This window comes from Paroedura picta, chromosome 4 (genome assembly GCF_049243985.1).
Source record: "Paroedura picta isolate Pp20150507F chromosome 4, Ppicta_v3.0, whole genome shotgun sequence".
NCBI lineage: Eukaryota > Metazoa > Chordata > Lepidosauria > Squamata > Gekkonidae > Paroedura > Paroedura picta.
The window spans coordinates 145,928,507-145,947,877 of record NC_135372.1 but is presented as its reverse complement, the minus strand read 5'-3'; the positions used below and the strand labels follow the sequence as shown (position 1 = coordinate 145,947,877).

Sequence of the window (19,371 nt, the reverse complement as noted above, 5' to 3'; positions counted from 1 at the left end):
GCCAAGGGGGGCGGCCCTGGCCTAGATCCCTCAGCGAACGCCACCTGCTCCCCCTCCTCTCCGTGGCCCAGCCTGAAGCCAGGCAGCGCCAGAGTCCTCCTGCCGCCACTGCTCTCAAGCACATGTTTGCTCAGCAATGACCTGAGGACATGTGGTGGCCGGGAACGGGCCTCGGCTGGATCTCCTCTGACTTGCAGCAGTTCCCAGACCTTAAGAGGGGCTGAGACTCAGTGGCTGAGACTCCGCTGGACAGGCAGGAGGCCCCAGAAGGGTCAGTCCCCCCCCCATCACAGAGGGGAAAGGAGCAGGCAGTGTGTGCGCATGGGAGCATGTGCGTGAGAAATGCTGTCAGGGCACTTCTGCCTTCTGGCAAGCCAAGGAATTAAAGGCCTCCAAAACATCTTCTCGTTGCCAGACTTGATCCGGGGACTTGCAAAGGGAGGGCCAGTTTGGTGTAGTGGTTAGGAGGGCAGACTTCTAATCTGGAATGCCAGGTTCGATCCTGCACTCCCCACATGCAGCCAGCTGGGTGACCTTGGGCTCCCCACGGCACTGATAAAACTGCTCTGACCGAGCAGACAGGAGCCTCCTTCGGGTAGAGAAAAGTGGCATATAAGAACCAATTCTTTTTCTTCTTCAGTAATCTCAGGGCTCTCTCAGCCTCCCCTCCCTCACAGGGGGTCTGTTGTGGGGAGAGGAAAGGGAAGGCGAATGGAAGCCGCTTTGAGCCTCCTTCGGGTAGGGAAAAGCGGCATATAAGAACCAACTCTTCTTCTTCTCCTCCTCCTCCTCATGGCTCCCTTGCTTGCCTCAGTGCTCTCCTGTTGGGTCTCCCTCTTTTGCTGCCGCCTTCTGATTTTCCTTCCATTGTCATCTTCTCCAGGGCCTTTTGTGTCCTCATTAGGGTCCAGAAGTGCAGTAGCCTCCCTTTTGTCATCTCAGCTTCTAGGGAGGGTTCAGGCGTGGTCTAGATCTGATCTAGAGCCTGCTTCTCTGTCATTTTCATGGTCCAGGAATCTCTCACCCAACACCACACTTCAGATAGGGCAGTAGAGGATGTGGAAGCCCCCCCCCTCCCCCAGGGATCCTGGGGTCTGAGTAGACAATGCAGATCTCGATGGGCTCCTGGTCTGAGGGCTGACTAGAGGGGACACACGTTTCTTGAGGGGGAGGGCTGGAGCCTCTGGGTGGCATCTCCAGTCCAGGAGACCAGGCAGTGGGGGATGGGAAGGACCTCAGGGGGACCCTGGAAACAAAGTGGTCTTGGGAGAATTCATTTACCCAGAGATCTGTTGGAAGACCGACTCGGCTAAAAATGAAAAGTCCGATAAATTCTTGACTTGTCTTGCTGACAGCTTCATTTCCCAGAAAGTGGGAGGGGCAACCGGGGGGGGGGGGTCTGCTGTTCTTGGTGGCTCCATAAACAGCTTTCAAAAGAATTGAATGATGTATTGTTCCATGTATTGTTCTTATGTTATTATGTAAACCGCCCTGAGCCCCCAGGGAGGCCGACATATGAATGAATGAATGAATGAATGAATGAATGAATGAATGAATGAATGAATGAATGAATGAATGAATGAATGAATGAATAAGCAAATAAGCAAATAAGCAAATAAGCAAATAAGCAAATAAGCAAATAAGCAAATAAGCAAATAAGACTCATTTAGGAAATGGAAGGAGGGCCTTATAACCAAGGAGGAATATAAACAAAGAACTGAGGCTTGTAGGGAGAGTATTAGAAAAGCTAAAGCTCAGTATGAGTTTAGTCTAGCAAGAAATGCTAAAAACAGCAAGAAAGGGTTCTTTAGGTATATTCGGAGTGAGAAAAAGAATAGGGACATGGCAGGACCATTGCAGGGACCAGAAAGGGACATTGTCACAGGTGACGAAGAGAGGGCTGAACTGCTCGATTCCTACTTCTCCTCAGTCTACTCTTGAGAGGGGAATTATGCTCAGCATGGCAAAATCACTTGCAGATTTCATTTCTGGTGTTATGGTGAAGAGCCATGGCTTCTAATCTGAATCACAGAATCATAGAGTTGGAAGGGGCCACACAGGCCATCTAGTCCAACCCCCTGCTCAACGCACGATTAGCCCTAAGCATCCTAAGCGCTGCCTCTGGAGATTAGAGGGGGGGGGGAACACACTGAGCAGGCCAGGACTTAGGGGGGGGACTGGTGACCCCACAGTGGCTGGTTGATTTTCTGCCCCCCCCCCCCCTCAGCACCAATTCTCCCCTTCATCTCTGGGCCCAGAGTTCACCAAAAGAATATTAAAGGCCTGCTTTGGAAGCAACATTCATTATGCAAGCCATGTTTGATTTGCATCAGTTTGAAGACGGAAATTCTTTACATTTGAGGTTGGGCTACGTTGTGGGGGGGGGGTTAGTGGTGAGCACAGTCTAAACTCAGCCCCTGGGAACCTCTCGTGTCCTGGGTTGCTAGGTGCTAGGACGCCCCTTCCCGCGCCCCCCACTTCTTGCCCTCACCGGCTCTCTTACTGTCCCGGGCCACAGGTACGCCATTGACCGGAGCTCAGACCTGGAGCATATCTTTGACATCGACCCTGAGTGGGGCACCATCGTGACCGGCAAGCTGCTGGACCGAGAGACGGCAGGCTGGCACAACATCACCGTCTTGGCCACGGAGGCAGGTGAGGTGCGGGTGGGGTGGGCAGAGGAGGCTGGACAGCGCAGGGCACGGGAGACCCACACAGGACCTCACCGCAGTCCCAGCATGAGTCAGGGATGGGGCATGCATCCGGCCACTGGGGCTGCCCCCAGACAGGCTTCCTGGGACCCACATCGCCATGCCACAGCACGCCACGCCTCCCTGGCCAGAGCCCAGAGCTGCTCTGCTGCTCGCTCTGTGGGTCTCCCCCTGGAAAGCCCCTCGGCCTGGGGTGGGGGTGGGGGTGGGGAGCCCTTGCTCAGGGTGATGGCAGGGGCTGTCAAGGCCTTAGTCATGCCCTCTGCTGGGCAGGAAGTTTGAACGACCAGAGCTGGCTGGCTGGCTGACGGGGTGCTCATTGGCACACTGACCAGAGTGACCCCCATCCCTGCTTTTGGCTCCAGGTGGGGCTCCCACTCTCACAGGGTGCTCCAAGCCTCCACACAGCGGCATGGCCCATCCGTTCTCTTTCCGTTCTCTGAGAGCCAGTTTGGTGCAGGGGCTAGGAGGGCGGACTTCTAATCTGGCATGCCGGGTTCAATTCTGCACCCCCCCACATGAAGCCAGCTGGGTGACCTTGGGGTCACCACGGCACTGAGAAAACTGTTCTGACCGAGCAGTAATATCAGCGTTCTCTCAGCCTCACCCACCTCACAGGGTGTCTGTTGTGGGGAGAGGAAAGGGAAGGGGATTGGAAGCTGCTTTGAGCCTCCTTCGGGTAGAGAAAAGTGGCATATAAGAACCAACTCTTCTTCTTCAGTAATATCAGGGCTCCCCCAGCCTCCCCTCCCTCACAGGGTGTCTGTTGTGGGGAGAGGAAAGGGAAGGCGACTGGAAGCCACTTTGATAATCCTTTGGGTAGAGAAAAGTGGCATATAAAAACCAACTCTTCTTCTTGTTCTTCCCAGCCCGGCTCTTGTGTTTTCAGGCAGCCTCTTCCTCTTCTTGTGCCTGAGCTTCCACTTGCCCTCTCCCCTTCTCCCTGTTTACTTTCTGACACACGTAGGATGGCTGAGGGGGGGGGTGACTCTGGGCTAGCTGCCCCACTCTCGGCCGAGCCCCCCTCACAGGAGGAGAAATGGGGAGGGGCAATATAGATAAAGGAAAGAGGTCTTAAAAATGGAAGCTGGGAATTCCGAGGCCCGGCCTCTCTGTGGCAATTGAGCTGTTGCTGGTCTTGGTGAAACCCCAAAAGCCCCCCCCCCCAGTGGCCTGGCAGGAGGGGCAGCTGGCTGAGGAATGGGGCAAGGAAACCCCATTGCTGCTGTGGATAGGGGACCACAGAGGGGCAACAGGGAGGCTCCCACAAGTGTCTCCCCTCCCCCCCCACACACACAGACCGCCCGCCAAGGTCTGTGGCAGAGGCATGCTCACAGCTGGGAAAGCCCCCTCCCCCCACCCTTCAGGCTGCTCCTGGGAGCTGCGCTGTGCGGGCCGTGCTGCTGTCTCTGGCTCGCAAGAGCCACCCTGGAAACTTCCCTGCAGAAATGGGGTGGTCCTGCTTTTAAGGAGCTCAGTGGAGGGGCTTTGTCCATTCTGCACGTGGGTAGTGGGAAGACTGCCCAGCCCCCCTTCCCCTTGCCCCCAGCTGCCGAGGGGGACTGGGGGTGGCCTCCCATGATGCCCTCAACCCTTGCAATGCGGTCAGTAGGGGCTTGGCTGACTGGGCCTGCCCTGGGTGCCGCCTGGGTGCAAGCACCACCATGCCTGCCTGCTCCTGCCCCCCCCACCTGCCTGCCTGCCTGCTCCTCTGCTCCCCCTCCCTGTCTTCCAGACTCTCCCCAAAGAGGAAGGCTGAGAGCGGCCGGCCGGCTGTGCTTGTGCTTCAAACAAAGACAGACGAAGGAAACAAAGGCTTCTGGGTCCCCCGGCTCCCCCTTTGAAGTCGGCCTCCCTCCGCTGGGCCTCTGAGGCAGGCAGCGGATTTCGGATTTCGGGAAGGGGCCCGAGACATTTCCTCCTCCCACGTCTCGCCTTGTGGGGCTGGCTGGCTCTGCCAAAAGGAAGGGGGGACAGGAGGAGGGGCGGAGGTAGCAGAAGGAAGGGAAGCTGGCACACAGAGGAGGGAGAGCCACGCGGCAAGGAGGGGAGAGGAGGGGTGTGCTCTGGCCAGGCTGGAGGGATCAGGCCCCTGGGAGGGGGCAGGAGCCTCCCCCACACATTGAGGCTGCTCACACTGTGTCAGGGAGGGGGCAGGAGGGGCCGAGGCTGCCCTTCCGATCAGAGGCAGGGGCGTTTCTCTTGCCCGCGCAGCCCCCCTCCCCCCGATCCTCGGGGCAAAGGCATTGTTCTGCTGCACGGGAGGAGGGGGCCGCAGTGATGCCTCCTGGAAGGCTTGCGGGGTGGGGGATGGGGCTGGGGTTGGGCGTGCTGACCGGGCCCTCCTCTGGGTGGGAGGCCGCCGGGCCCTGCTGGCAAACCGGAGGTGGCAGGCAGCAGCAGGCCGCTCTCCTCCCCAGCCACTCCAATTGGCAGATCAGTCAGGCTGGCTGGCTGGCTGGCCGGTCGCCGTGAGGCTGGCCTGTCAGGCCGCATTAGTGCCGGTGGTGGGCCGGCCGTGGTGTGCCGATGTCTCCCTGTCAGGAAACTCTGACTCATCCATTTTAACTGTCCCGACGCTTCTGGCGGTGACATTATCCGGAGCGCTTTGTAATCATGAAATATTAATGCCGGAGAAGGAACGGCGAGTGCCACTGAGGGCCGATGTGGCGGCTGCAAAGGGCAGCCCTTCCGAGTGGAGCCCCACGGCAGGGGGGGAGGGGGGAGAGCCACGGCCCTGGGGGAGGGAGAATCCGTCCCCCCGCATTGTGCCATCTGGGTCTGCCCTGCAGAAGGAGACTCTCCCCACCTGCGTAGCCAAGACTGGGCCGGTGGGGGGCGAGGTGCTTGCGATTCCCAGCTTCGTGGGGGAGACCGAGCTGCTTCTCCCTGGCCCTTCCTCCCCCCGCCCCCCCCCCCGCCTGCTTCAGGCCTTCCTGGCAGGGTAGGCCTTCGCCAGGTATCGCTGCTGGATGGCCTGTATGGCCCCTTCCAACTCTAGGATTCTAGGATTCTAAAGGGGGGCCAGTGAGCGTAGAGGTGCCCACCCATCAAGATTATTCCTTTTCCTAATGCTTGGGAGCCCCCACCTGTGGCCTAAGGGGAGTCCCTAGTGGGGGAGGGGAAGCAGCCCAGCCCTTCCCCAACAGAAGGGAAGGAGGCGGGGGGGGGGGGAGTTCTCCAGTTCAGCATTTTCTGGCCAGGCAGCATGGCAGGGAGGAGACCTAGCTGCTAAAGGGCTAGGGGGGTACGTGTCTGCTGGGGGGGGGGGCGCGAGGTGGTCTACAGAAGCGCTCAGGGCTGCTGCCGTGCTGAAGGCAGAGGGAATAATCCTGGTGTGATACACAGGCTGGCCATGAAGCTCTTGTGGCAGTGGCCAAACGATGGAGGTTGGCATCCCCCCCCCCGCCCCCGCTGCCATTGAAGGCCCAGCTGGGCAACTCTCCAGAGGCGAGGTCCTCAACCGCGGACTGTCCCACCCCTCTGGCTGCTCAGCTTGCCTCTGCAGCCACTTGGGGCGGCCATATTCCTTCCGGGGATGCCGGACGGCAGGAAAAGATGCCCCTCTCCTGCAGGGATGGAGGAGCGGCCACTGTGGGGGTACAGAGGCAGGGGAAGGCTCCCTCAGATGCCCGATGGCTGCTCCGCAGTGGCCCCACAGGCCCTACCAGGCTTCCTGAGGAAGGCAGCACTGCATCAGAAAGACCCCCCCCTGCCCTTGAGCTGTTTGGCAGTGACCCACCCACGCACCCCCACCCTCCTTGGTCTCCAAAAGAAAGGGGAGGGGGCCCAGAACCTCCTGGCTTCCAGTGCCCCCACGTCTGGACCCTTCTGGTTAGGCAGTGGAGGGTGCTGAGGACTTGGGGGGGGACCCATGCCTGAATGCTGCATGCAGTTCCATATCCACCCCCTGCCCAGGGCATGCAGCAGCCAGGTCAGAGGGAGTGTCACGGTCCCCCTGGGGCTTCTCTGCAAGTCCCTCTTCCCGGTGTGGGTGGCCTGCCTGTCCTGCGTCACCAAATGCTGCACGCACACACACACACACGTGTTTCTTTTTTGGAAGAGGAGCATTTCCAAAAAAGCACCTGCCTAAACCCCCCCCCCCCACACACACACACACACACAGAGCAGATTCAGACCTGGAGGCAGATCCTGTTGCCGGAACTATCTCGGCAGGGAGCGGCAGAGAAAGGGGGCGGGGGGGGGGCTTCTGGATGGGACCAGCAGGTGCCAATCACAGCCGGGAGCCCCCCCCCCCCGCTCTAAGCGTCTCCCCAGCACTGCTCCCCCCTCCATGCAGCCTCCTCCGATTAATGGCATCCCAACTCCAGGAGGAAATGCAGGGGAATGGCGTGTTTAATTTTAATTTAGGGAAGCATTTAAGGGGCAGGCTCACTTCCGCACTGCTGTCAATCACTTTTTCTCAAGGCTGACATCAATTAGCTTAAAAATATTGAATGTAATTTTGCCTGACACAACATATTGCAGCCACTGCAAAATATAATTTATTTTAGAAGAAGAAATAATTAAACTAATTTGCATGTCAGTCAGCCGAGCTGGGATGCATGGGGGGGGGCCTGCCGAGGGAGGTGACGTTTCCTCTCTGGCAGCATCATGCCCGCTCCTGCCCACCTGGGCTGCCTGCCTCCCAGGGGGCCTGAGGATGTCGCAGTGGTGCTTCACAGCGCCAGCCTGCACACAGCAAGCCCGGCCACCCGCCCGGCTTCTCTCGATGGCTGCAGCGCAGACAAGAGCCGGCCAGAGGCTGCAGGCTCCCCAGGGTCAAGAGGCTCCGGCAGCCTTTCTCCACATTTTGACCACTGAGAACCCACCGAGACCTCCCTCAGGCATCGAGAAACGCCAGAAGTGCTGGATGGTGCAGCATGTGCTTGGGAAGCAGAGCTGTGGCCACGCCTTCCTGGGCCCCCTCCCCTTCCTGCCCTCCTGGCCCATCACAGACCTTTGGCGGGGGGGGGATCAACATGGCCTCCCGCGTTCCCTGCTGCGCTGTCCAGGGGGTTCTGGCGTGGGCACACCTCGCCTGGTAGGCCAGTCCTCCGTGTTTGAGATGAAAGCAAGTCTAAGAACGGAAACGTTGTAATGAAGCTCATATATTTAAAACATAAAAATATCTGATGGTGCACAGGAAAGATCTCGGTGAGCACACCAGTATGGCCAGGGGGTGAGGTCCTACCTCTTCCTCAAAGGTATACTGACAGGTGAATATATTTTGGTACAATATTAGAGGTGGGTGGGGTGGGGTTAAAAAACGTATTTGGTATGGTATAGCTAGTTCTGGTCCTGCAAGGTGTTCTTACTTAGCAGAATCCCATTCCATAGCCTCTGATTTGGGGCCGGAAAAGCACGCAGGAGCACCCTTGCCTATCCAGGGGCGGATAGTCAAGACCTAAGCTGGCTAAGGGTGCTCCCCCAGGTGTTTTATGTGTGCCATCCGATAGTTTAATGTTTTTAAGGAGATGAACTCCAATCAAATGTTTCCTCTTTTATAATTCCTTGCATTCCTAACCTTTTTGGTTCTCCCTGGTTTTTTAGATTGGGTTTTTGTTTCCCTTTATGGTACTGGAGCCTCTTGTGGCGCAGGGTGGTAAAGCAGCAACATGCTGTCTGAAGCTGTCTGCCCATGAGGCTGGGAGTTCAATCCCAGCAGCCGGCTCAAGGTTGACTCAGCCTTCCATCCTTCCGAGGTCGGTAAAATGAGTACCCAGCTTGCTTGCTGGGGGGTAAACGGTAATGACTGGGGAAGGCACTGGCAAACCACCCCGTATTGAGTCTGCCATGAAAACGCTGGAGGGTGTCACCCCAGGGGTCAGACATGACCCAGTGCTTGCACAGGGGATACCTTTACCTTTACCTATGGTACTGGTCCTCTGTGTTTGAGGCCTGGCTTGGCTCCCCCCCCCTTTGGTGTCTCCCACTTGGGTGGGCTTGGTGTGGGCCAGCTGCCCCTGTTCCTTCCATCAGTCCAGCCCCTGAATTGTTGCGTCTTTCCCCTGGCAGCAGCGAGAGGGGACCGTTTGGGCTGGGCCTGTGGGACGGGGAAGGTGGGGAGGCAGCAGGTGTCTTTTATTTCAGGGCTGGGGGTGGGTGGGCAGGTGGCTCTGGGTCAGGCTGCGGCACAGGCGGCCTCTGGGCAGCTGCCGCCCCTGTTTCTAGCCACCTGCGGTGCTTGGGTGTGTTCCAGACAACCTCGGGAAAGAGTCCAGAATGTCCCTCCGGATCCGCATCCTGGACGTGAACGACAACCCACCTGAACTTGCGACTCCCTACGAGGCTGCGGTGTGCGAAGATGCCAAGCCGGGAGAGGTGGGGGGGAGCCCTTTGATTCTCGGGGGCTGGAGGCCAGCGTGGGGGGAGGGGAGGGAGGAGGGTTTTCTCAGGGAAATTGGTCGTCTCTGGCCCGTGACATCTTGGCCTGGCCAGTCTTGGAGGCTGAGCAGCCCAGGCTCACCGGGCACAGGCAGGGCAGAGCAGGCCACCTCTGGGCATCTCTCACCTTGAGACCCCCACGCAGGGCCGCCAGAGGCCCACTGCAGGCTGAATGCACACAGTACCTTGCCTCGGCCGGGAGGGCCTGGGCCGCCTAACCTGGTCAGCTCCCACAAGCTCTGCAGGGCCAGCCCAGGGTGGTCCTTGGACAAGAGACCCCCCAGGGGAAAAGTCAGGCTTCCCTTGCCCCCCCCCCCCGGGGCACCAGGAGCGGGCAGCTCTTCCCATCCCAACCAGAGCACTGGAGCCCGAGAGGAGCACGGCCTCTAGCCGCAGTCAGTGAAGCTCCCAGGCCTTTTAAAGCGTGTGGCCTATTTCGTTTTGGAGTTTTGCGGGGCAAAGTGTCGGCTGCACATCTTCCCTCCGAGCTTCCCCAAAGGCCTGGGGACTTTGTTCTGCGGGAAGAACACGGGAGGCAAAGATTGCGCGGTTGCGCGGCGGCTCCAGCAACTGAGCCCCTCCTGCCTCCTCCGTGAAGACGGACGTGCGGCTGGGGCCAGGGGACGGGGAGCAGGGCGTGTGTGGACAGGGCAGGCCCAGGAGTCACAGGCCCTGCAACCTTCCCCACAGGCACTCATCCAGCTGGGTGTGAGAAACCCACAGGCAGGACAGCAGGGGGGCTCCCCATGGCACTACGCTGGCGAGGAAGCCAAGGGGGAGGGGGGGAGAAGGGGGGAGAGCAAACTCGGCCGCTTGGGGGTGGCCCTTCAGTGGCTCCTGGGCCTCTAGGGCTGGGGGGGGGGGGTTGTGGCATTCTGTATCCTTCATGCCACGCTCCTGTGAAGCCCTTGAAGAGGTGGCGCCGGGGGGGGGGGCTGTGATGGCTTCCCGGGGAACGGAGGGTGGGAGGGTGATCCTCCTCGGCTGCCCAGCGGTGGGGAGGGGACAGGCTCTGAGGGTCGCTCTGGTTCCTCCTGCAGCTCATCCACACCATCAGCGTGGTGGATCCAGACGAGCCCCAGAGTGGCCACCAGTTCTATTTCACGCTGGCCCCCGAGTCCTCGGGCAGCCGCCACTTCTCTCTGCTGGACTTCACGGGTGAGTCCCTGCTCTGCCCTGCCCTGCCCTGCCCCCCTCCCCACAGAGGGCATCCCTTGAGCCTTCCTCCCCTCCCCCACCCTCTGCTGCTCCCTTCTGCCCCCCTCCCCGTGTTTGGCCACGACTGCACGGCCCCTGCCTCCCCCTCCCCCCTGCATCTGGGGGGTGCTTCAGGGGCCCCCGTCTGCGCCCCCTCCAGCCCCCTGCCAGGCCCGCAGCCTTGTTCTCCCCATCATCTCCCTCCAGCCCCCTTCCTGTGACCTCCCCCCCCACCTCCCCTGAGCACCGTAGATTCACATCTCAGTGGTGACAAACGCCCGCCAACGGCCCATCTGTTTCTTTGTACAAATTTGTAGCCAGTTTTGAGATGTGATTTATAAATATTGCTGTTGGAGCCAAGATGAGCTGCATAACGCTGCCAGCCCAGATGGAGACCCAACGCTCGTGCTTAAATCTCCTTCTCTTGCGTCCCGCTCGACAGCCAGAACGGCTCTGGGCAACCATGAAACTCGGCATGGCATGGCCTGGTGCCCGGCCCTGCTTCTTGGCCCTCCTGGCCTCATTTGGATGGCAGGAGGCATGTGGGCCAGACCCATCGAATCCTAGAGCAGAAGGGGGCCATGGAGGCCATGCAGTCCCACCCCCTGCTCAGTGCAGGGTCAGCCTCAAGCATCCAGGAGAAGGGTCTGTCCAGCCACAGAGTGTGCACCTCCCTTTCTCCCTCCCTGCGGCCTAAAGTCCCGCCCACACCGGGTCACTGAGGAACTGCTTCTTTGGCTGCAGGGACTGGCAGGGAGCAGCGGATGGGCGCTAATTTGTGTCTCTCCGGGCTGCAGCCGCTACTTGCCCTTTGTCCGGCTGGCCAGGGACCTCTCCCAAGGTTGGCAGGGACTGGCAGGAGGGAGCTCCAGCTGGGGATGCAGGTAGTGGGCCGACCCAGCCAGCCAGCCTGGCAGAGCGAGCAGGCCGGGGGCAGGCGGGTGGTCGCTGGCCCTGGGATTGCAACTCCCCCGTCCTGTTGAGGGTGGGCCCTTGATGCCGCCCAGACGGTGCCTGGTGCCAGGGAGAGGGGGGGGGGCTCTGCACAGGCATTCCTTGCCTGCTCTTGCCTCTCTGGGATGCGGCCTGCGGATCGGCTCGTGTCGTTTATGGGGCTCGGTGACCCCCCTCCCCCGGGGGTTCATTTCAATGGCTTGGAAAGGGGGCTCTTTTTGCGGGCAGCGGCTTTGCCGGCCGTGGTAAAAGCTGACGGGAGGGACACCCCTGTTCTCAAGGGCCCCAGTGGCAGAGCTGAGAGGGGCAGGGCCCGTGTGGCTCCTTCATCCCAGTTCCCCATCTCCTTTCTCCTCTCCCCAGACAACACCGCTGCAGTGCGGACCCAGCGCCCGGGCTTCAACCGGCAGGAGCAGGACCTCTTCTTGCTCCCCATCTTGGTGGTGGACAGCGGCCCCCCCGCCCTGAGCAGCACGGGGACCCTCACCATCCACGTCTGCGGCTGCGATGGCTCTGGGGCCGTCCAGTCCTGTAACGCCACCGCCTACGACCCGTCTGCCTCCCTCAGTCCCGGTGCCCTCATCGCCCTGCTGGTCTGCGTCCTCATCCTGGTGGGTGAGTGGCCCTGGGGACCCTCCCGGATGCCTCCGCCTTCTCCTGCCGCCTCCCCCTGGACCGGGGCTGCTGTCTGCCACGTGCGTGGGGGGCGTCTGCCCTGGCATGCCTGAGCCGCCCGCCCTCTTCTCCCCTTCCCTCGCCAAACTGGCCCCGGAGCAGCAGCTACTGGGACATCTCGGGCAGAGGGGAGTGGCTGAGCCCTGCCCAGCTGGAAGGGGCCATGCTGTGCAGAGGGAGCCATGAAGGCTGCCTGCAGCTGGCCAAGCCCCCAGAGGCAAAAGGCTCCCAGCCACGCCCTCTTGGCCCTCGGCCCTGGCCCGTCTGGGGAGGCGGTCGGTCCCTCGCTCTCCCTCTGGGGAAGCTCAGCCCTGGCCTCCGGCCCCACTGTTCCTGTGGAAGAGGCGGGTGGGCCCAGGTGGTAATCAGCGTTTGACCTCCCCCCCCCCATCGCCCACGACTGGACTTGGCCAGGCTGTGAGCAAAGTTGCCAGCTGGGGGTGGGGGGGTGGGGTGGGGTGGCCTGCCTCTCACGACCCCCTCTCCTCCGCCCTGCAGTGCTGGTGCTCCTGATCCTGGCGCTGAAGCGCCACCAGAAGGGCCCGCTGGCCTCCGAGGAGGACGAGGACATGCGTGACAACGTCATCAAGTACAATGACGAGGGGGGCGGGGAGCAGGACACGCAGGCCTACGACATGTCGGCCCTGCGGAACCTGTACGACTTCAGCGAGGCCGGCGGGGAGGGCCCCCCCGGACCCCCCTCGGAGCTGCGCCCGCTGCCGCAGTGGGGCCAGGCCCCGGACGTGGACTTCTCCCTCTTCCGGGAGTACATCAGCCGGAAGGTGGGGCTGGCGGACGAGGACCCGGCCGTGCCCCCCTACGACGCCTTCCAGACCTATGCTTTCGAGGGGGCTGACTCCCCCCTCACCTCCTTCAGCTCCATCACCTCCCGCTCCACAGGGGGAGCAGGACTTCTCCTATCTCAGCAGCTGGGGCCCCCGCTTCCGGCAGCTGGCCATGCTGTACGCCGGGCGCCGGGGCGAGGAGGAGGCGGCAGCGGTGGCAGAGTCCTAATCCCCGGGCAGCCCTCCCCCCATGCCGTGCCCAAAGGACTGTGGCTGCAGAGGAGGGGGCACCTCTCTGGCCTGCTGACGGGCCTAACCAGAGGGATCCCGGGGGCCGGCAGGAGGGGCGGGGCAAGCCCAGGAGGCAGAGCGGGTGGAACCCCCAGGGGAGAAATCCCCTCCATGGCCATCTCCACCCTTGAGCCACACCAGGCGCCCTGGAGAGAGAGAGAGAGAGAGACTGGCGCACTGGAAAATCAAATCATCTTTTAAGTGGATCTGCCAGGGAAGGGAGCCTGCCTCGCAGGGGGGAGGGAGGCTTTTGTTGCCAACATGGATTCCATCACTTGTGACAGGCCTTGATTCATTGAGCCAGGCCTCTGCCTCCATCTCCCTCCCAAAATCATGGGGGGGGATGTCGTTTTCCTTTTCTGCTCCTGTGCGCTCATCTTGAAGTGCGGCTGAGCATTCAGTGTGTCTCCCCTCCCCACCAACACACTTTGGACTGCACCTTCCACCCCGGTTGCTCAGGGTCTTCTCACCTGGAGGGGCTAGGAGTCATTCTGGGCCCTCTGCCCCTTCTTCTTGCTCCTTGCCCCCTGAACCGGGCCCACAGCAAGGCACACTTGGCAGGGGGAGGAGTCTGCTTTTTGGACCCCCCTCCCCACATGCCATGTGGTGCATGCCCAGCCTTCCTCTGCATCCTCAGCAGGAGGGACCCCTGGCCCTGCCTGGATGGATCAGACCCTCCTGCAAAGCCCCCCTCCCCTCCAGCAGCCGCTGCCATAGCCCTTCCCCGTCCGTCCGGGGGGCCACTGCTCTGCCCCGTCTCAGGACTTCCCCAGTCTCCCCTTGGCTGCTGGGGACAGGAGGGGCGGTTGAGCGGAGGGGGGGGGGGGCAGCGTCCTCCGGCCTGGGCTGGGCGGCCTTCACTGTGACTCCCCCTCCCTTGTTCCAGAGAAGTGACAGGGCTGGGGGCTGCTCTTCTTCCAGGGTGGGGGCCCAGGGCAGGAGCAGAGGGTGTGAGCTCTCTTCCTCAGGAACCTTTTTCTGCATTCCTAGCCCCCGAGCGGGGGGGGGGGGATAGGCCCTCCCTCTGGGCCCCGCTGGGACAGCCAAGCTCGCGTCAACGGGACAAACAGGGTATGTACCTGCCCCCACCCCCCCACACACACACACCGTGTCCACACCCTGCCCCACACAGAGCAGCCATCCTGGTGAGCCCTGCCTCCCCCACCCATCCCCCTGCTCCTGGCAGGCACCTTCTCTGCACTGTGGCCTTTGCCCCCTGGGACTTGTGGGCAGCCCCCCTGAGAGGGAGGCCCTGTGCTTCCTCCCGGGGATGCCCTGCAGGGAGGGGCAGGCGTTTTGGATGGTGTCAGCGTTGCTTTGTTTTGTAAGCCAGCTGGTGGTGGGCAGGGAACATCCTGGCTCTTTCCACAAGGTCTTGTTGGACCCGGGAATAAACGATTTCCTTCTAATCTCCCGGGGGTCTGCTCTGCTGCTTTCCTTTGGGTCCGGGGGGGGGGGGGGAGGGATGTTGAGTAGACCTGGCAGGAAGGCCCCACATAGCGGTCAAGGGAGCCCCGTCTGCCCTAGCAGCTCTGCCACCCCGGCCCACCCCCTCCTCCTCAGGAAGCCCATCCCCCTGCTGAACTAGACTCAGGGGCCACACGGGGAGGGGGACCTTAGGCATTTATTCCATGACTGAATTCCTGGTCAGCTGCCTGGCCCCACCAACCAGAGGGTGACCTGCCCCGGACTCTGTGGGCTTCAATACGAAGGGGCTTCTGGACCTCCCCTTCCTTGGGCACATGCTATCTGGGCCTTCAGGTGGGGTTGCCAGCCTCCAGGAGACCCCCCCCCCCAATTCCAGAGTGGTTTCCAGACTGCAAGGCTGTTTTCCTGGTGGAAGTGGCAACTATGGACTCTGTTTGCCCCACTGAACTCCCCTCCCCCTCCCCAAAGTCCACCCTATGCAGGCACCACCTCCACATCTCCAGGAATGCCCCAAGGCGGAGTTGGCAACCCTCCCTTTCACCTGCTTGGCCGTCTTGAAGCGTTGAGTTGCAGTGAAGGCTGGACCTGCAGGACATCCCCCCCACTGTGCCACCCCCAGCAAGGAATCTCTGGGCCACCCACTTGGCCCTGGGAGCAAGCCTGTGGGCGGGTGGGGGCTCACGGGGGCTTCCTCAGCCTGCAGGAACTGTTGCTCCTTTCGCCAACTGGGCAGGACAACCGCAGGGCACCTCCTGCCCAGCACTGCTGCATCCGGGGGGGGGGGGCGAGAGCAACGGGGGGGGGGTGGCAGTATCTCTCCCCACACCGGAGAGCTCCCCTGGATGGCCCTGGAGGGCTCCCGAGAGGGGAAGGGGAGAGGAGCAGAATTCTCTGCTTGCCCCCCACGGTGCCAGCGTGGAAGGGAGGCCGGCCTTACAGTCACACCCTGGAGGCTGGGGCAGCATCCAGCATCAGGACTCCGTGGGCCACGTGGCTCTGGATCGCCTGGTCTGTTGGCATGGCAACCAGGGCCGCCTTGGCTGTGAGAGGGAACAGCCACGGGGGGGGGGGGCTTCCTGGGGCAGGCCCTCCTTGTTTGGAATGGGGAGAGGCAACAGGGGCGCCCCACAGAGACCCCCCCCCCAGGCACAGATCCAGTCCCCCCCTGCGGAGTATGAACCTTGTCAGGAGAGCTCAAACATCTGCGGGGGGGAGGGGGGTAGGAGAGCAGGGCAGGCTAGAGCCAGCTGCGGCTCTGGCCCAAAGGGAGCCCAGGAGCGTGTGCCCGCCCCTTCACGCCCCCCTCGCAATGTTGCCCTGCCAAGAAGGGGAGTCTGCCTTTGGTTTTGCCCCTGTGCTGGCCAGCTGCCCAGGGAAGATCCCCCTCCCAGGTGTGCCTCCTGGCAACACCAGCCCCTTCGCTGCACCGGTCTCTGCCGCTGCCAGGTCACACGTGGGCATGGGTGTGCGCGTGCGTGTGCACGTGCGCCCCCAGGATCCAGCCAGCAGCAGACGCTGAATGGAGCTTAGAGGAAACGACGGCTTTTTATCTTCCACTTGCTTCAAAGCCCATGGATTAGGGTCTGACCCAGCCGCTTCCGGGAAGCTCTTCCGAGAGCGAGCGTGGGCGGGCACGCGGCGCTCTCCCACCAGGCCCCCCAGGGGCACCGCGCTGGGCTGGGCTGGGCTGCGGGTGACCCGCACTGGGCAATGCTGTTCTCAGAGGCAGCAGCCATCGCGCACAAGGGCGAGGGACCAAAGCCGGGGGGGGGGGGTTAAGCTGACCGCCCCAGAGCTGGTTCCTCTCCATGTCTCCCCACGTGCCTGCTGTGGGGCTCCCTCTGGAAGCCGCACCCTGCGCCAGGTCCTAGAGGCCAGCACCCAGCAGGCCTCTCCAAGTGGGGAGGGTGGCGGGCCGCTGCCTGCTTGTCCCTGGACGGAGGGTCGGCAGCCCTTGGCCTCCCTGCCTCTCAAGCCCCAGAAGAGGCACGGCTTGCGGAGGTGCGGGGGGGGGGGGGTCCTCCTGGGAGCCTGGCTCTGCCCTGGCGCCTGCGGCTCCTACCCCAGAGCTACGGGGGGGGGTGGGGGGGAAGCAGATTCCTGGGGACAGAGCTGGGGGGAGAGGGGTTGTTGTGCCCAAGGAGCGCCGGGACGTCGGATCCAGCCCTGGGGCGCTTCCCTGTCCGGCTGCGCACCAGGCCTCAAGGGCGCGTCCGCAGGGCCCGATGCCGTTGGCTGGCTGGCTGCAGCAGCTGTCCGCGGCCGGGCGCCGGCGTGCCCCGCCAATGGACCGCCCCCCACCCCCCATGGGCTCCTGACGGCCTCCCCGAGGGGCGGGCGCGGAGGGCGCAGGCTGCAGTTCTCCCGGGCTGGGAGGGAGCCCGGGCCAGGCCGGCGGGAAGGGGGCGCCTCCCTCCCGCACTCGGAGCCGGCGAGCAGTTCGCAGCCTGGGCAGGCCGGCCCAAGGACGAAGGGGGGGGGGCGCAGGAGAGCCGCCCGGAGGAATTACCTGCCGCGAACTGATTAATCTCTGGAAAGAGCTGCGAGCCCAGCCCCCCCCCCCCCGCCCGCGGTTAATCTCCTCTAAATGGCTGGCGCGCTATTCTGGGCCCGCAATCAATACGGCCGCTCGCGAAGGCGTGCAGTGGGAGGGGGGGCTGCGGGGGGGGGACGGCCGGAGGGGGGGCAGGCCAGGGGGGACTGGGGAACGCTGGAGGCCGCGGAGGGCCCCACGGGAAAGGAAAGCCGGGTGGAAGTGGACCAGCCCCCGCCCCGTCTACGGGAGCCAATGTCACCCAAACAGGCTTGTCTCAGCTGGGGGGGGGGCTCTTGCGGGGGAGGGGCAAGGCCGCGCTTCTGAAGCTATTGTCATCTGTCGAGTGTCAGTTGCTTCCGGGAAACTGAGGATGGGTTTGCCTCTTCCTTGGCGTTCAGCTCTCTTTGACCCTGTGCCTGTCTGGCCCGAGCCAGAGCGAGGCTGTTCCTCTGGAACGTGGTTCAGATGAAGACCCCTTAGAGATAACTTGAAATATTGGGGTCGCCTTGAGACAAACCTCTGGATACCTCCAGCAGCTTAGGAAGGAGGGAGGTGGAGGAACTGCTCTGTCTGATGGGGGGAGAGGCCAAGTGCTGACCCCATGCCACATCAGGGGCTCCAGGGGTGGTCCTGGAGATGACACTGAAGGGGTGGGATTCATCCAGTCATCTGAGCCAGCCCTATGAGGTAGATGCATAAACCCCGAGAGAACCCTTTGTTCTTCACACAAGAGCTTTGGACACTCAGGCCCCCTGTGACTTTTTCCTTCTGCTGCAGCTAAACAAATAAATAAATAAAAACTATTCAAGTCTGACATGCTTTTGGGTAACGTCTTGCTAGGCACAAACAGGGTTGTCAGTGTGAACCAGTTTACCTGATAAGATCGGGTCAGCCTGCATCATCGTGCCAGCTTTCATTTAAAAACAAACACACACTTTTGGCCCTTTTTATTGCAAAGGTATGATGGGGGTGGTGCAGGCTTCACGTTTCCTCTTATAACTCAGCCACAGCAAGCTTTTGAATGAACAGCTGGAAATCAGTCAATCTTGGCTACAGGTAGTTGTAACAATATTGTGCTTTAGCAAGCTGTTAATTATGTATCTACACATAATTATTAATAGGCCTATATAAAAAACTTCTGGTGATTCAGAGAGCCCTGGTGGCCATGAGAGAGGAGGGTGAGACAAGGACAGTGTGAGGGAAACCGGCTCGGCAGCGGCAGCTCCACAGAGGATCGTGGCCATGTGGCCACCTGGGTGACCTGCAAGAGTGGGCGGGGCCCTGGCTCTGTCAGGCGGGAGGCCCCGAGTTCAGCCGCAGGGCCGCTCCCTGCGAAAGGCCCGAGCAGCGGGGGGGGGGGGGGGCGAGGTTTCTGCCTGGGACCCTCCCCGGGAGGTGCCGCCAGCCTGAGCACAGAACACGACTTGGGCGGCCGCGGGGCTGATGCGGAGCAGGGCAGCTCCCTCTGTGCAACTGTCGCCTGTCCCTGAGGCGCTTCGTTCAGGGCTCCGTCCCGGGCATCCTGCGGTGGGGCAGGGGGCAGCCGACGGCCCTTCCTCCCAGCGAGCTTCGCCGGTGTTGCTGGGGGCGCCGCGGCTGCAGCCTCTCCCTCTTGAGCAACCATCTCCCCCAGTCCTTCCAGGAGGCGAGCCCGCCAAGCCTGCCCGGCGGGGGGGGGGGCAAAGTGGCCCAGGCTCCCCCCCCTGTCCGCCCGCCTTGGCTGCTGGGCAGGGGAGGGGCCTCCCCCCCCCCCCCGGCGGAGTAGAGGGATTCCTTTGCTGCGCTTCCACCAGGCATTGTTCAGCCAGGCTGTAATTTTCCAAGATGTCATTCTAATTCCGGCGGGGAAGCTTATTACTTGTGATCTCCCCATAAAGCCGCGGGATGACTTACGAGGGAATGTCACTGGCTCGCCGCTCCATCCATCACGCCGGGGCCGCAGGCCGTCTCCCTGGAGGGCCGGGGGCGCCAAGCAAGGGGGGAGTGATTGGCAGGGCGGGGGAGGGGGCGTCAGCACAGCTGAGCTGCCGACCACCGGGCCCGGAGCGAGCCGGACGTGACAGCCGGGCTGCGGAAGGCAGGATGCCGGCCCTGCCAGGGAGGAGGAGGAGGGGGGGGGGGGACGGCTCAGGCCCGGCTGAACGGGGTCCTTGGGCCGGGCTCCAGCCCCCCTGGGCGATCGCTCGGCCCCAGCGGACACCGTTTGCCCCTCCTCGCCTGGGCCCACGTGCAGGACACGCCGAGAGCCAGACGACGCCCTCCGCCGGCCAGGAAAGCACCCTCTGGGCCAGAGCAGGTCTCCCGGGCAAGCCAAGGGCCAGTCTGGCTCCGGCCACGCAGGGGAGGCGTGTGGGAGGCACGGCGGCCCTCCTCAGGCCAGCCCACTCGGGCATCCCAGCACCGTTAA

At 62.3% G+C, this 19,371-nt stretch overlaps 1 protein-coding gene across 2 annotated transcripts in view; it reads left to right on the top strand.

The window, feature by feature from the left end:
• CDH22 (cadherin 22) overlaps positions 1–14,414 on the top strand; it is a 112,633-nt gene extending 98,219 nt beyond the window's left edge. For both annotated transcript variants that reach the window (XM_077336158.1, XM_077336159.1), the window contains exons 8-12: positions 2,519–2,655; positions 8,914–9,035; positions 10,139–10,256; positions 11,613–11,864; positions 12,423–14,414. In XM_077336158.1, the coding sequence (XP_077192273.1) occupies positions 2,519–2,655; positions 8,914–9,035; positions 10,139–10,256; positions 11,613–11,864; positions 12,423–13,201 (1,408 nt within the window). In that variant the 3' untranslated portion in view covers positions 13,202–14,414. The remainder of the gene's footprint in view (positions 1–2,518; positions 2,656–8,913; positions 9,036–10,138; positions 10,257–11,612; positions 11,865–12,422) is intronic.
• The last annotated feature ends 4,957 nt before the right edge of the window (positions 14,415–19,371 follow it).